We start from the raw sequence: 17087 nt of genomic DNA, 5'->3' as shown, positions 1-17087 counted from the left end.
TACTAGCATTTAAGAGCAGTTGGAGGCCACGGAAGGAGAGTTGTATGGCATTGAAGCTCGTCTGGAGGTTAGTTAACACAGTGTCCAAAGAAGGGCCAGATGTATACAGAATGGTGTCGTCTGCTTAGAGGTGAATCAGGGCATCACCCGCAACATCGTTGATATATACAGAGAAAAGAGTCGGCCCGAGAATTGAACCCTGTGGTACCCTCACAGATACTGCCTGAGGTCCGGACAACAGGCCCTCCGATTTGACACACTGAACTCTGTCTGAGAAGTAGTTGGTGAACCAGGCAAGGCAGTCATTTGAGAAACCAAGGCTGTTGAGTCTGCGTGAGTGTTTTGTTCCAAATTCAATGCTTTTAGGTTTAGAAATATTTAGGGCTAACTTATTCCTTGCCACCCACTCTGAAACTAACTGCAGCTTTTTGTTGAGTGTTGCAGTCATTTCAGTAGCTGACGCGTATAGTGTTGAGTCATCCACATACATAGACACTCTGGCTTTACTCAAAGTCAGTGGCAAGTCGTTAGTAAAAATTTAAAAAAGTAAGGGCCCTAAACAGCTACCCTGGGGAACTCCTGATTCTAACTGAATTATATTTGATAGGCTTCCATTAAAGAACACCCTCTGTGTTCTGTTAGACAAGTAACTCTTTATCCACATTATAGCAGGGGGTGTAAAGCCATAACACATATGTCTTTCCAGCAGCAGACTATGATCAATAATGTCAAAAGCTGCACTGAAGTCTAGCAAGACAGCCCCCACAATTATTTTATCATCAATTTCTCTCAGCCAATCATCAGTCATTTGTGTAAGTGCTGTGCTTGTTGAGCATCTGGCCAGCGGGGTGGTGGCACTGGAATCCTCATCTCTCCCAAGTGGACATTCTCTCTTTCTCCCCTGACCCATCTGTCTATCTCCTCATTTGAATTCCATGCTGTCACAGTTACCAACCCTTTCAAGCTTAACATCCTTATCATTTATCGCCCTCCAGGTTCCCTTGGAGAGTTCATCAATGAGCTTGACGTCTTGATAAGTTCCTTTCCTGAGGATGGCTCACCTCTCACAGTTCTGGGTGACTTTAACCTCCCCACGTCTACCTTTGACTCATTCCTCTCTGCCTCCTTCTTTCCACTCCTCTCCTCTTTTGACCTCACCCTCTCACCTTCCCCCCCTACTCACAAGGCAGGCAATACGCTTGACCTCATCTTTACTAGATGGTGTTCGTCCACTAATCTCATTGCAACTCCCCTCCAAGTCTCCGACCACTACCTTGTATCCTTTTCCCTCTCGCTCTCCTCCAACACTTCTCACTCTGCCCCTACTCGGATGGTATTGCGCCGTCCCAACCTTCGCTCTCTCTCTCCCGCTACTCTCTCCTCTTCCATCCTATCATCTCTTCCCTCTGCTCAAACCTTCTCCAACCTATCTCCTGATTCTGCCTCCTCAACCCTCCTCTCCTCCCTTTCTGCATCCTTTGATTTCCTCTGTCCCCTATCCTCCAGGCCGGCTCGGTCCTCCCCTTCTGCTCCGTGGCTCGACGACTCATTGCGAGCTCACAGAACAGGGCTCCGGGCAGCCGAGCGGAAATGGAGAAAAACCCGCCTCCCTGCGGACCTGGCATCCTTTCACTCCCTCCTCTCTACATTTTCCTCTTCTGTCTCTGCTGCTAAAGCCACTATCTACCACTCTAAATTCCAAGCATCTGCCTCTAACCCTAGGAAGCTCTTTGCCATCTTCTCCTCCCTCCTGAATCCTCCTCTGGTCATTCAACTGAGACTGCTCTTCTCTGTGTCACGGAGGCTCTCCGCACTGCTAAAGCTAACTCTCTCTCCTCTGCTCTCGTCCTCCTAGACCTATCTGCTGCCTTTGATACGGTGAACCATCAGATCCTCCTCTCCACCCTCTCCGAGTTGGGCATCTCCGGCGCGGCCCACGCTTGGATTGCGTCCTACCTGACAGGTCGCTCCTACCAGGTGGCGTGGCGAGAATCTGTCTCCGCACCACGTTCTCTCACCACTGGTGTCCCCCAGGGCTCTGTTCTAGGCCCTCTCCTATTCTCGCTATACACCAAGTCACTTGGCTCTGTCATATCCTCACATGGTCTCTCCTACCATTGCTATGCAGACGACACACAATTAATCTTCTCCTTTCCCCCTTCTGATAACCAGGTGGCGAATCGCATCTCTGCATGTCTGGCAGACATATCAGTGTGGATGACGGATCACCACCTCAAGCTGAACCTCGGCAAGACGGTGCTGCTCTTCCTCCCGGGGAAGGACTGCCCGCTCCATGATCTCGCCATCACGGTTGACAACTCCATTGTGTCCTCCTCCCAGAGTGCTAAGAACCTTGGAGTGACCCTGGACAACACACTTTCGTTCTCTACTAACATCAAGGCGGTGACCCGATCCTGTAGGTTCATGCTCTACAACATTCGCAGAGTACGACCCTGCCTCACACAGGAAGCGGCGCAGGTCCTAATCCAGGCACTTGTCATCTCCCGTCTGGATTACTGCAACTCGCTGTTGGCTGGGCTCCCTGCCTGTGCCATTAAACCCCTACAACTCATCCAGAACGCCGCAGCCCGTCTGGTGTTCAACCTTCCCAAGTTCTCTCACGTCACCCCGCTCCTCCGCTCTCTCCACTGGCTTCCTGTTGAAGCTCGCATCCGCAACAAGACCATGGTGCTTGCCTACGGAGCTGTGAAGGGAACGGCACCTCCGTACCTTCAGGCTCTGATCAGGCCCTACACCCAAACAAGGGCACTGCGTTCATCCACCTCTGGCCTGCTCGCCTCCCTACCTCTGAGGAAGGACAGTTCCCGCTCAGCCCAGTCAAAACTGTTCGCTGCTCTGGCACCCCAATGGTGGAACAAGCTCCCTCACGACGCCAGGACAGCGGAGTCAATCACCACCTTCCGGAGACACCTGAAACCCCACCTCTTTAAGGAATACCTAGGATAGGATAAAGTAATCCTTCTAACCCCCCCTAAAGATTTAGATGCACTATTGTAAAGTGGTTGTTCCACTGGATATCATAAGGTGAATCCACCAATTTGTAAGTCGCTCTGGATAAGAGCGTCTGCTAAATGACTTAAATGTAATGTAAATGTAAATGTTGAATGTCCTTCCCTATAAGCGTGCTGAAATTCTGTTGTCAATTTGTGTCACGTCCTGACCAGTATAAGGGGTCATTTGTCATTGTAGTACGGTCAGGGCGTGGCAGAGGGTGTTGTTTCTGTGTGTTTTGGGGTTTGGTTTATTTAGAGGGGATTTGTTCTAGTTTTCATTTTCTTTGTTCGTTTTCTATGTTGTGGCCAAATATGGTTTCCAATCAGAGGCAGGTGTCTTTCGTTGTCTCTGATTGGAAGCCATACTTAGGCAGTCCTTTTTTCCTTTGGGTTTTGTGGGTGGTTATTTTCCATTTAGTTGTTGTACCTGACGGAACTGTTGGTCGTTTTGTTATTTTGTTTAAGTGTTCTCAGTAAATAAATTAAGAACGAGCACTATACCCGCTGCGCCTTGGTCTAATCCTTCCGACGCCTATGAGAATTTGTTTACTGTGAAATAGCATTGTATCTGGTCAAACACTGTTTTTTCCAGAAGTTTACTAAGGGTTGGTAACAGGCTGATTGGTCGGCTATTTGAGTCAGTAAAGGGGGCTTTACTATTCTTGGGTAGAGGAATGACTTTAGCTTCCCTCCAGGTCTGAGGGAACACGCTCTCTAGTAGAAAATAAATTGAAGACGTGGCAAATAGGAGTGGCAATATCATCTGCTATTTTCCTCAGTAATTTTTCATCTAGATTGTCAGACCCTGTCGGCTTGTCAATGTTTGGAAAAGTACAATTCCTGTCTTTCATAATTTGGTTAGATATTCTTGGATGTGTGGTGTCAGTGTTTGTTTCTGGCATGTCATCCCTAAGTTTGCTTATCCTGCCAAGTATTTTGCAATATCAGGGGATTTGTGATGAATGAGCCATCTGATTCAATAAATGAAGTAGCCGAGTTGGCTTTTTCCCCCAAGATTTAATTTCAGGTGCCCGAAAGCTTTTTACTATCATTCTTTATATAATTTATCTTTGATTCATAGTGTAGTTTATTTTTATTTAGTTTAGTCACGATTTCTTAATTTGCAGTACGTTTGCCAATCAGCTGGGCTGCCAGACTGAATTGCCGTACCTTTTGCCTCATCCCTCTCATCCATACAATTTTTCAATTCCTCATCAATCCAAGGGGATTTAACAGTGGAGGTGGAGATAGAGATAGTGGTAGAGACATAGGTACAGGTAGACACAGAGGTAGAGAGAAAGACAGACAGAGATAGAGGTTGAGATAGAGGTAGAAATGTTCAGGTAGAGGTAGAGAGAGGTAGAAATAGAGGTACTTATAGAGGTACAGATGGAGATAGAGGTAGAGATGTAGAGGTAGAGATCGAGGTAGAGATGTTGAGGTAGAGGTACAGATAGAGATAGAGGTTGAGATAGAGATGTTGAGTTAGAGGTAAAGATAGAGATATAGGTAGAGATGTTGAGGTAGAGATAGAGGTTGAGATAGAGGTAGATGTGTTGAGGTAGAGATGTTGAGGTAGAGGTACAGATAGAGATAGAGGTTGAGGTAGAGATGTAGAGATTGAGGTAGAGATGTTGAGGTTGAGGTAGAGATGTTGAGGTAGAGGACGAGATAGAGGTAGAGATAGAGGTAGAGATAGAAGTACAGATAGAGGTACAGATAGAGATAGAGGTTGAGATGTTGAGGTAGATGGAGGTAGAGATAGAGGTTGAGATGTTGAGATAGAGACAGAAGTATAGATAGAGGTGAGTAGGAGGTATAGAGATATAGATAGTGGTAGAGATAGATGTTGTGGTAGAGGTAGAGGTAGATTTAGAGATAGAGGTCAGGATAGACGTAGTTGTCGAGGTAGAGGTAGAATACCTAGTATCCTGAGCTTAGCAGCGAACATTAAAGCGATGCCGACCGGAAGGCCAATGCAATAGTACGAGACCAGGTTAGACAGCGCAGCTATCTTCTGTTTACCTGCTCCAACCAGGATACCTGAACAAACACACTACACACACACACACACACACACACACACACACACACACACACACACACACACACACACACACACACACACACACACACACACACCACACACCACACACCACACACACACACACAAAAACTGGTTAGACTCAACAGTACAGATAACTGTATGAATGTGTAGAGACCCAGGTACTCACCAGTAGATATAACTGTATGAATGTGTAGAGACCCAGGTACTCACCAGTAAAGGTACTCACCAGTGAAGGTACTCACCAGTAAAGGTACTCACCAGTAGAGCATCAAAGAACTGTATGAAGGTGTAGAGCCCCAGGTACTCACCAGTAAAGGTACTCACCAGTGAAGGTACTCACCAGTAAAGGTACTCACCAGTAGAGCATCAAAGAACTGTATGAACGTGTAGAGCCCCAGGTACTCACCAGTAAAGGTACTCACCAGTAGAGCATCAAAGAACTGTATGAAGGTGTAGAGACCCAGGTACTCACCAGTAAAGGTACTCACCAGTAGAGCATCAAAGAACTGTATGAAGGTGTAGAGCCCCAGGTACTCACCAGTAGATATAACTGTATGAATGTGTAGAGATCCAGGTACTCACCAGTAAAGGTACTCACCAGTAGAGCATCAAATAACTGTATGAAGGTGTAGAGCACCAGGTACTCACCAGTAGATATAACTGTATGAATGTGTAGAGATCCAGGTACTCACCAGTAAAGGTACTCACCAGTGAAGGTACTCACCAGTAAAGGTACTCACCAGTAGAGCATCACAGAACTGTATGAAGGTGTAGAGCCCCAGGTACTCACCAGTAAAGATACTCACCAGTAGAGCATCAAAGAACTGTATAAAGGTGTAGAGCCCCAGGTACTCACCAGTAAAGGTACTCACCAGTAGAGCATCAAAGAACTGTATAATGGTGTAGAGCCCCAGGTACTCACCAGTAGATATAACTGTATAAAGGTGTAGAGCCCCAGGTACTCACCAGTAAAGGTACTCACCAGTAGAGCATCAAAGAACTGTATGAAGGTGTAGAGCCCCAGGTTCACTGATACATTGTCCACTATAGCTCTGGAGAGGACAGGACAGGACAGGACTCAGGAGGAGGACTATTAACTACTGAGAGATCACTTAGGTCCTGTCTACACTTGACACTTGCATGCAACTTCAGCTATCAGAACATGAAGATCACATTGAAAAGACGGGTCAAAAGTCACTTTGTGGTCTGATTGTGTTCAGATCTGCTGTCCACTTCAGAAGCTGGTCGGGGATGCGATGTCTGCAGATTCCTTCTCAGCCTGGACATAATCAGGCTACCAAAAGCACATACAGTGGGTGACTCATCAGCAGTCCTCCCACAAGTCTCCAGAAAACGTGTGTTTTCAATCAAATTCAATCAAATGTATTTTTTAAAAGCCCTTCTTACATCAGCTGATGTCACAAAGTGCTGTACTGAAACCCAGCCTAAAACCCCCCAAAACAGCAAGCAATGCAGATGTAGAAGCACGGTGGCTAGGAAAAACTCCCTAGAAAGGTGAGAACCTAGGAAAAACTCCCTAGAAGGCAGGAACCTAGGAAAAACTCCCTAGAAGGCAGGAACCTAGGAAAAACTCCCTCGAAGGCAGGAACCTAGGAAAAACTCCCTAGAAGGCAGGAACCTAGAAAAAACTCCCTAGAAGGCAGGAACCTAGGAAAAACTCCCTAGAAGGCAGGAACCTAGGAAAAACTCCCTAGAATGGCTGAAAGGACCGAGTGGAACCATTTCATTCTAACTTTGGAGAAAATACATTATAGCGTGTGAGGAACTTTGGGAAACGATATTTAGTTTATACTAATCCAATTGCTCAGAAAATGAGATTTTGTTTAATAAGTAATATAAAAAATATATATAAAAACGGTAGGGGTCAAAATGACTGACACCGTTGATTTTTAAATACCTTTGAAATACTTCACCTTGCGAAGATACTGAGACTATTTCTAAAATAAATGTATGAGTTGGAGGGGGATCTTAGACTCCAACACAGTCCTTCCATATCCTTTATATTAGCTTATATTAGCTTAGCTTTCGAATAGGTTTCAAGGCCGTAGATTATTAACCATTTCTTTGTGGGTTTTGCTGTGTGTTTGGGTATTGACTTGCTGAAAGATGCACTTACGGCCATGTTTCAGCCTCCTGGCAGAGGCAACCAAATGTTTGGCTAAAATGTCCTGGTACCGGGTAACGCTCGTGATGTCATTGACCTAAACAGAACCAGCGGAAACAAAATAGGATCGGACCTTTTAAAAAAAAACGTTTTTGCCTAAAATGAAATACCCAAATTCAATTGCCTCCAGCTCAGGACCTGAGGATATGCATATTCTTGATACCATTTGAAAAGGATATACTTTGAAGTTTGTGGTATTGTGAAAGTAATATAACACATTAGATCTGGTAAAAGATAATACAAAGAAAGAAAACATGATTTTATTTTAATCCATTATCTTTGAAATGCAAGAGAAAGTCCACAATGTATTATTGCAATTTAGATTTTGGCCACTAGATGGTAGCAGCGTATATGGAAAGTTTTAGAGCATGGTATTCTTTCACTGTAAAAGCTGCTGTAAATCCGTATTTTTTTTAACAACTGCATTGTTGATTGGGGGCTTGTAAGTAAGCATTTCACTGTAAGGTGACTGTTGTATTCCAATACCTGTTGTATTCGGCGCACGTTTGGAAAATTCCAGGAATTTACATAATGACATGAAAATACACACACACACAAACACATACTACACACACTACACACACTACATTCACCTACACACATATAACATGCACGTACTTTCACATTAACCACACACGCTGCTGTTACTGTCTAACATCTATCCTTTACCCCTATCTACAGTATACTGCTGCTACTGTCTATTATCTATCCTTTACCCCTACCTACAGTATACTGCTGTTACTGTCTATTACCTATCCTTTACCCCTACCTACAGCATACTGCTGTTACTGTCTATTATCTATCCTTTACCCCTACCTACAGTATACTGCTGCTACTGTCTATTATCTATCCTTTACCCCTACCTACAGTATACTGCTGTTACTGTCTATTATCTATCCTTTACCCCTACCTACAGTATACTGCTGTTACTGTCTATTATCAATCCTTTACCCCTACCTACAGTATACTGCTGCTACTGTCTATTATCTATCCTTTACCCCTACCTACAGTATACTGCTGTTACTGTCTATTATCTATCCTTTACCCCTACCTACAGTATACTGCTGTTACTGTCTATTATCTATCCTTTACCCCTACCTACAGTATACTGCTGTTACTGTCTATTATCTATCCTTTACCCCTACCTACAGTATACTGCTGTTACTGTCTATTATCTATCCTTTACCCCTACCTGCAGTATACTGCTGTTACTGTCTATTATCTATCCTTTACCCCTACCTACAGTATACTGCTGCTACTGTCTATTATCTATCCTTTACCCCTACCTACAGTATACTGCTGTTACTGTCTATTATCTATCCTTTACCCCTACCTACAGTATACTGCTGTTACTGTCTATTATCTATCCTTTACCACTACCTACAGTATACTGCTGTTACTGTCTATTATCTATCCTTTACCACTACCTACAGTATACTGCTGCTACTGTCTATTATCTATCCTTTACCCCTACCTACAGTATACTGCTGCTACTGTCTACTATCTATCCTTTACCCCTACCTACAGTATACTGCTGTTACTGTCTATTATCTATCCTTTACCCCTACCTACAGTATACTGCTGTTACTGTCTATTATCTATCCTTTACCCCTACCTACAGTATACTGCTGTTACTGTCTATTATCTATCCTTTACCCCTACCTACAGTATACTGCTGTTACTGTCTATTATCTATCCATTACACCCTACCTACAGTATACCTGTCCGTGATTAACTCCATTACCCCGTAGCTCTTCACATCCACATATTCCTCCTGTCATTATTTACATATTGTTTTATTTTCTCTCTCTCTCTCTGCATTGAAGGGCTGTTTGTTTACACCTGTTATTTACCAATCATGTGATTAATAACATTTGATTTGAAAACAATATAATTTCCCTATTTTTTTGGTGCATACAAATATAGCTAAGTACTTGAATTCTATAATTTATAGTAATCATTTTTGCTCATCATTCTCAAGGGTTTCAATCATTTCAGACCACACTGTCTATTAATAATAAATGATATATTGTCTAACACTCACTGGTCTGAGGTGAAGATATAGCCTAACACATGCCTGGAGCTACCGATGGCAATACCCTGGAACACAGCCAGCACTCCTGCAGCACAAACAACATATACAATTAGATTAATATTATTTACAACAATATATAAAACAATATACAGTATCCAGTCAAAGGTTTGGACACACAAGTTTTTTAATATTTATTTTTTTAACTATTTTCTACATTGTGGAATACTAATGAAGACATTAAATAACACATATAGAATCATTTAGTAACCAAAAAAAGTGTTAAACAAATAAAAAATATATTTTAGATTTTAGATTCTTCAAAGTATCCAGTCAAAGGTTTGGACACACAAGTTTTTTAAATATTTTTTTTTTAAAACTATTTTGCCTTGATGACAGCTTTGCACACTCTTGGCATTCCTTCAACCAGCTTCATGAGGTAGTCACTTGGAATGCATTTCAATTAACCTGTCTGGGCTAGGGGGCAGTATTTTCACGGCCGGATAAAAAACGTACCCGATTTAAACTGGTTACTACTCTTGCCCAGAAACGAGAATATGCATATTATTAGTAGATTTGGATAGAAAACACTCTGAGGTTTCTAAAACTGTTTGAATGGTGTCTGTGAGTATAACAGAACTCATATGGCAGGCAAAAACCTGAGAAAATTCCAAGCAGGAAGTGGCCTGTCTGAGAATTTGTAGTTCTTCTTTTGATTCTCTATCGAAACTACTGTATCTGTGGGGTTATGTAGCAATTTCTAAGGCTTCCATTGGCTCTCTAAAGCCTTCAGAAAGCGGATTGAGGCGTCTCCTGTCTCTGGGCAGAGTATAGTAGCTCATTATCTCAGTGGTCTGCCTGGGGACAAAGAGGTTGGATATGCGCGTTCACGCGAGCACGCTGTTTTTTCTTTTCCTCTTTGAATGAATACACTATTGTCCGGTTGGAATATTATCGCTATTTTACGAGAAAAATACCATAAAAATTGATTTTAAACAGCGTTTGACATGCTTCTAAGTACGGTAATGGAACATTTTGAATTTTTTTGTCTCGAAATGCGCTCGAGCGTTACCCTTTGGATAGTGACCTGAACGCACGAACAAAACGGAGGTATTTGGACATAACTATGGATTATTTGGAACAAAAACAACATTTCTTGTGGAAGTAGCAGTCCTGGGAGTGCATTCTGACGAAGATCAGCAAAGGTAATACAATTTTCTAATACTAATTCTGAGTTTAGTGTGCTCGAACTTGGCGGGTGTCTGAATAGCTCACCGTGATGGCTCAGCTATGTACTCAGAATATTGCAAAATGTGCTTTCGCCAAAAAGCTATTTTAAAATCTGACATAGCGATTGCATAAAGGAGTTCTGTATCTATAATTCTTAAAATAATTGTTATGTATTTTGTCAACGTTTATCGTGAGTAATTTAGTAAATTCACCGGCGGTTTCGGTGGGAATGCATTTTCTGAACATCACACGCCAATGTAAAAAGCTGTTTTTTGATATAAATATGAACTTGATTGAACAAAACATGCTTGTATTGCATAACATCATGCCCTCTGAGTGTCATCTGATGAAGATCATCAAAGGTTAGTGCTTCATTTAGCTGTGTTTTGGGTTTTTTGTGACATATATGCTTGCTTGGAAAATGGCTGTGTGATTATTTTTGGCTATGTACTCTCCTAACATAATCTAATGTTTTGCTTTCGCTGTAAAGCCTTTTTGAAATCGGACAGTGTGGTTAGATTAACGAGAGTCTTATCTTTAAAATGGTGTAAAACAGTTGATTGTTTGAGAAAACTGAATTGTGGTATTTTAGCTGGTTTTGTATTTCGCTGTTGGCTGTATTTATTCTGAGCTGTGCTTCAATAGGTTGGTCGTAGATGGAAGACCGTGTTGCCCAACAGAGATCTCCCTTGTCCTTTGAAGAATATGTCTTGTGGTAGAACAGATTCTTTGTAGTACCGTCATCGTGTGGTAGAACAGATACTTTGTCCGTCCTTTCCTACCCCACGTTTACAGCTGCTGCTGCTAACTCAACGGCTAGGATGTAGGACTTCTTTAGTGAATAAGAGTTCAAATTGTTGTATGTTTGAAAAATTGAAATGATTGCATTTTTGAGTTTTTTTGTATTTCGCGCCACGCTGTTCCACCGGCTGTTGAATAGCCCATAGAGGTTAACAGGTGCTAAAAGTCAATATGTGCAATTTCTTTATTTCTTAATGCATTTGAGCCAATCAGTTGTGTTGTGACAAGGTAGAGGTGGTGTACAGAAGACAGCCCTATTTGATAAAAGACAAAGTCCATATTATGGCAAGAACAGCTCAAATAAGCAAAGAGAAACGACAGTCCATCATTACTTTAAGACATGAAGGTCAGTCAATACGAAAACTGTTTGTGCTGGGGACAATACAAGGCCACTTTAAAATGTGCAGTTTTGTCACACAAGACATTGCCACAGATGTCTCTAGATTTGAGGGAGTGTGTAATTGACATACTGACTGCAGGAATGTCCACCAGAGCTTTTGCCAGAGAATTTAATATTAATTTCTCTACCATAAGCCACTTCCAAAGTTGTTTTAGAGAAGTTGTTAGTACGTCCATGTTTCAGCGTGATAATGCACAGTCCCATGTCGCAAGGATCTGTACACAATTCCTGGAAGCTGAAAATGTCCCAGTTCTTCCATGGTCTGCATACTGAGCAGACATTTCACTCATTGAGCATGTTTGGGATGCTCTGGATCGACGTGTATACGACAGCGTGTTCCAGTTCCCGCCAATATTTGCTTCTAACAGTTACCAAGAATTAGAACAGGTCATGGTAGAAATAGTTTTAGTTACTCAGCTCCGTGACCCTGGAATTCTCTCCTGAACATTTATTAAATTTGATGATCTAGTCATGTTGGAGGAGTTTAAATACTTGATCGATGTGTATATAATAGAAGATGTCTTTAGTCATGACATTTGTGTTTTTTTTATGTAATATGTAATTGTTGTACTGTATGTGTGTCTAAAGTTTTGTTTAATCTTGTTAGTGTATGTAAATTGTTTTGTCTGAAACTTTGTTCCCCTTTGTTGCTTTTGGACCAGGTCTCTCTTGAAAAAGAGATCAATGAGAAAAACCTAAATAAATAAAGGTAATAAAAAAGTAATAATAATATCCAGCAACTTAACAATATAATGCTAAGCATGTTTTTACCTGAGAGCACCAGGGCTACTTTGCAGGTGAGTAGAGCCCTGGAAGTGTCTCCTGCTCCCAGAGCGTTCCCTACCCGCACACAGGCAGCGGCATGGACACCTAGAGGGAACTGGACAAGGACCCCACAGTTAGTTGTGGGGTGTAGTGAATGGGGGAGAAGGTGATCTTGGAGTTCAGAGTGATTAAGGGGTGAGGAGAGTTATGGGGAAGAGGTAACTAGGTAGGTGTGTGTTTCTCACCATGTAGGTAATGGCTCCTATCTCCAACAACACATGCTGTGCTGCAAGATCCACCTCTCCAAGCATACCTAGAGAGAGAGAGAGAGAGAGAGAGAGAGAGAGAGAGAGAGAGAGAGAGAGAGAGACAGAGAGAGAGAGAGAGAGAGAGAGAGAGAGAGAGAGAAAAAAATAGGGTTCTTCGCCTGTCCCCATTGGGAGAACCCTTGTTGCTTCCATGTAGAACCCTTTTGGACCCCATATAGAACCCTTTGTGGAAAGGGTTCAACATGGAACTCAAAAGGGTTCTACCTGGAACCAAAAAGGGTTCTCCCAATGGGGACAGGCGAAGAACCCTATTAATGCATACATTTCGTACATTTCATTTTTTGTACTGGCCCCCCTTGGGAATCAAACCCACAACCCTGGCGTTGCACACACCATGCTGGCATTGCAAACACCATGCTCTACCAACTGAGCCACAGGGAAGACCATTAACCCTGTAACCACACGGAATACGGAATTAACCCTGTATGAATGTATAAAAAATAGATGTTCTTATGGCCTCCTGGGTGGTGCAGTGGTCTAAGGCACTGCATCACAGTGCCACCAGAGATCCTAGGTTTGAGTCCAGGCTCTATCTCAGTGGTCTAAGGCACTGCATCACAGTGCTAGCTGTGCCACCAGAGATTCTGCGTTCGAGTCCAGGCTCTGTCGTAGCCGGCCGCGATCGAGAGACTCATGGGGCGGCGTACAATCGGCACAGCATCGTCCGGGTTAGGGGAGGGTTTGGCCGGCAGGGATATCCTAGCGACTCCTGCGGCGGGCCGGGCGTAGTGCACGCTGACACGGTCGACAGGTGTACGGTGTTTCCTCCGACACATTGGGTGCGGCTGGCTTCTGGGTTGGATGTGTGAAGAAGCAGTGCAGCTTGGTTGGGGTCGTGTTTCAGAGGACGCACTGCTCTCGACCTTCGCCTCTCCCGATACCGTTGGTCGGATGGTTATGAATTCCTATTAAGTAAGTACAATTGTCGACACACACACACACACACACATACACACACACACTCAGACTGACCAGCGAGGAAGCCTCCTATCTCCCAGACCCACCACTCGAAGCAGACCATCAGGGTACTGGGGATGGCCAGCTGCATGTAGGAACCCCACTCCTGGAGAGCCTCACTGGACCAGCCTGGAGAAGCACCCACACATCAGTCATCGCAATTTAAAAAATAATAATAATAATAATATCTATAGATGTCAATAACCACATTTGGCCAGCAGAGGGAGTATGTGTCTGACCTGTCCATGTGTTCTTGTGGAGTCCTCTCCAACAGATATACAAGTAGAGGAGCAGACAGATGGTGATCTGAGACAGGCTGTTCGCTATAGCAGAGCCTCTACACAACACAACAACACAGACACAGGATCAATAAACACACACACACACACACACAGAAATTATACATAACAACACATTTACAGTAATTGAGAGGAGGAAGGGGATGAAGAGAGAAGGAGGGGAGAGAAGGTGGAGGGGAGAGAAGGAGGAGAGGAGGAAGAGCAGGAGGAGGGGAGAGAAGGAGGAAGGGGAGGAAGAAAAGGAGGGGAGGAAGAGAAGGAGGAGGGGAGAGAAGGGGGAAGGAAGAGAAGGGGAGAGAAGGAGGAGAGAAGGGGGAGGAGAGAGAAGGGGAGAGAAGGAGGAGAGAACGGGGAGGGGAGAGAAGGGGGAGGGGAGAGAAGGAGGAGGAGAGGAGGAAGAGAAGGAGGAGGGGGGAAGAAGAGGAAAGGAGCAGGAGAGGAAGAAGAAGAGGATAGGAGCAGGAGAGGAAGAAGAGGATAGGAGAAGGAGAGGAGGAAGAGGATAGGAGAAGGAGAGGAGGAAGAGGAGGATAGGAGCAGGAGAGGAAGAAGAGATAGGAGCAGGGGGAAGAAGAGATAGGAGCAGGAGAGGAAGAAGAGGATAGGAGCAGGAGAGGAAGAAGAGGAAGGGGAAGAGGATAGGAGCAGGAGAGGAAGAAGAGGATAGGAGAAGAAGAGGAGGAGGAGGAGGATAGGAGCAGGAGAGGAAGAAGAGGATAGGAGCAGGAGAGGAAGAAGAGGATAGGAGCAGGAGAGGAAGAAGAGGATAGGAGCAGGAGAGGAAGAAGAGGATAGGAGAAGTGGATAGGAGATGGAGAGGAAGAAGAGGATAGGAGAAGGAGAGGAAGAAGAGGATAGGAGAAGGAGAGGAAGAAGAGGATAGGAGCAGGAGAGGAAGAAGAGGATAGGAGAAGGAGAGGAAGAAGAGGATAGGAGAAGGAGAGGAAGAAGAGGATAGGGGAAGAGGATTGGAGCAGGAGAGGAAGAAGAGGATAGGAGAAGGAGAGGAAAAAGATGATAGGGGAAGAGGATTGGAGACGGAGGGGAAGAAGAGGATAGGAGAAGGAGAGGAAGAAGAGGATAGGAGCAGGAGAGGAAGAAGAGGATAGGAGAAGAGGATAGGAGAAGGAGAGGAAGGATAGGAGCAGGATAGGAGAAGGAGAGGAAGGATAGGAGCAGGAGAGGAAGAAGAGGATAGGAGAAGGAGAGGAAGAAGAGGGTAGGAGCAGGAGAGGAAGAAGAGGATAGGAGAAGTGGATAGGGGATGGAGAGGAAGAAGAGGATAGGAGAAGAGGATAGGAGCAGGAGAGGAAGAAGAGGATAGGAGAAAAGGTTAGGAGCAGAAGAGGAAGAAGAGGATAGGAGAAGGAGAGGAAGGAGAGGATAGGAGAAGAGGATAGGAGCAGGACAGGAGAAGAGGATAGGAGAAGGAGAGGAAGAAGAGGATAGGAGCAGGAGAGGAAGAAGAGGATAGGAGAAGAGGATAGGAGCAGGACAGGAGAAGAGGATAGGAGAAGGAGAGGAAGGATAGGAGCAGGAGAGAAAGAAGAGGATAGGAGAAGGACAGCCGAAGAGGATAGGAGAAGGACAGGAGAAGAGGATAGGAGAAGAGGATAGGAGATGGAGAGGAAGAAGAGGATAGGAAAAGGAGAGGAAGAAGAGGATAGGAGAAGGAGAGGAAGAAGAGGATAGGAGAAGGAGAGGAAGAACAGGAGAGGAAGAAGAGGATAGGAGAAGGAGAGGAAGAAGAGGGTAGGAGCAGGAGAGGAAGAAGAGGATAGGAGAAGGAGAGGAAGAAGAGGATAGGGGAAGTGGATAGGAGCAGGAGAGGAAGAAGAGGATAGGAGCAGGAGAGGAAGAAGAGGATAGGAGAAGAGGATTGGAGAAGGAGAGGAAGGATAGGAGCAGGATAGGAGAAGAGGATAGGAGAAGGAGAGGAAGAAGGGGATAGGAGCAGGAGAGGAAGAAGAGGATAGGAGACAGAGAGGAAGAAGAGGATAGGAGAAGGAGAGGAAGGATAGGAGCAGGATAGGAGAAGAGGATAGGAGAAGGAGAGGAAGAAGGGGATAGGAGCAGGAGAGGAAGAAGAGGATAGGAGAAGAGGATAGGAGCAGGAGAGGAAGAAGAGGATAGGAGAAGAGGATAGGAGCAGGACAGGAGGAGAGGATAGGAGAAGGAGAGGAAGGATAGGAGCAGGAGAGAAAGAAGAGGATAGGAGAAGGACAGCCGAAGAGGATAGGAGAAGTACAGGAGAAGAGGATAGGAGAAGAGGATAGGAGATGGAGAGGAAGAAGAGGATAGGAGAAGGAGAGGAAGAACAGGCGAGGAAGAAGAGGATAGGAGAAGGAGAGGAAGAAGCGGATAGGAGAAGGACAGGAGATTAGGATAGGAGCAGGAGAGGAAGAAGAGGATAGAAGAAGGAGAGGAAGCTAGGGCAGTACATGACTCCCATCTCCAGGCTGATGATCAGGATGTAGTTCACAGCCAGGTTAATGAGGTTAGCTGCTGCTGCTGTGTACATCTGAGGTAGGATGATCCCCTGGGAAAGACAGTTAAATCAAATCCATTTTTATTTGTTATATGCACCGAATTCAACAGCTGTAGAACTTAGAGTGAAATGCTTACTTACAAGCCCTTTTAACCAACAATGCAGTTTTAAGAAAAATAAGAGGGGACAATGCAAATAGTTCAGGTAGCCATTTGATTAGCTGTTCAGGAGTCTTATGGTTTGTGGGTAGAAGCTGTTAATAAGAAGCCTTTTTGTCCTAGACTTGGCGCTCCGGTACTGCTTGCCGTGCGGTAGCAGAGAGAACAGTCAATGACTAGGGTGGCTGGAGTCTTTGACCATTTTTAGGGCCTTCCTCTGACACCGCCTGGTATAGAGGTCCTGGATGTCAGGAAGCTTTGCCCCTTTGTACCCTCTGTAGTGCCTTGCAGTCGGAGACCAAGCAGTTTCCATACCAGGCAGTGATGCAACCAGTCAGGATGCTCTCGGTGGTGCAGCTGT

General features: G+C 44.4%; 1 protein-coding gene across 1 annotated transcript in view; it reads right to left on the bottom strand.

Annotated features, from left to right (window-relative positions):
- The window catches only part of slc47a1 (solute carrier family 47 member 1), a 38512-nt gene that overhangs the window by 5648 nt on the left and 15777 nt on the right, over positions 1 to 17087 (bottom strand). The window contains 8 exon segments of the mRNA NM_001141764.1: positions 4938 to 5070; positions 6065 to 6134; positions 9312 to 9387; positions 12502 to 12610; positions 12741 to 12808; positions 13797 to 13910; positions 14021 to 14118; positions 16522 to 16619. Coding sequence (NP_001135236.1) covers positions 4938 to 5070; positions 6065 to 6134; positions 9312 to 9387; positions 12502 to 12610; positions 12741 to 12808; positions 13797 to 13910; positions 14021 to 14118; positions 16522 to 16619 — 766 coding nt within the window.

Source organism: Salmo salar, chromosome ssa04, assembly GCF_905237065.1.
Source record: "Salmo salar chromosome ssa04, Ssal_v3.1, whole genome shotgun sequence".
Classification (NCBI taxonomy): Eukaryota; Metazoa; Chordata; class Actinopteri; order Salmoniformes; family Salmonidae; genus Salmo; species Salmo salar.
This window is presented reverse-complemented; position numbering and strand designations above follow the sequence as displayed.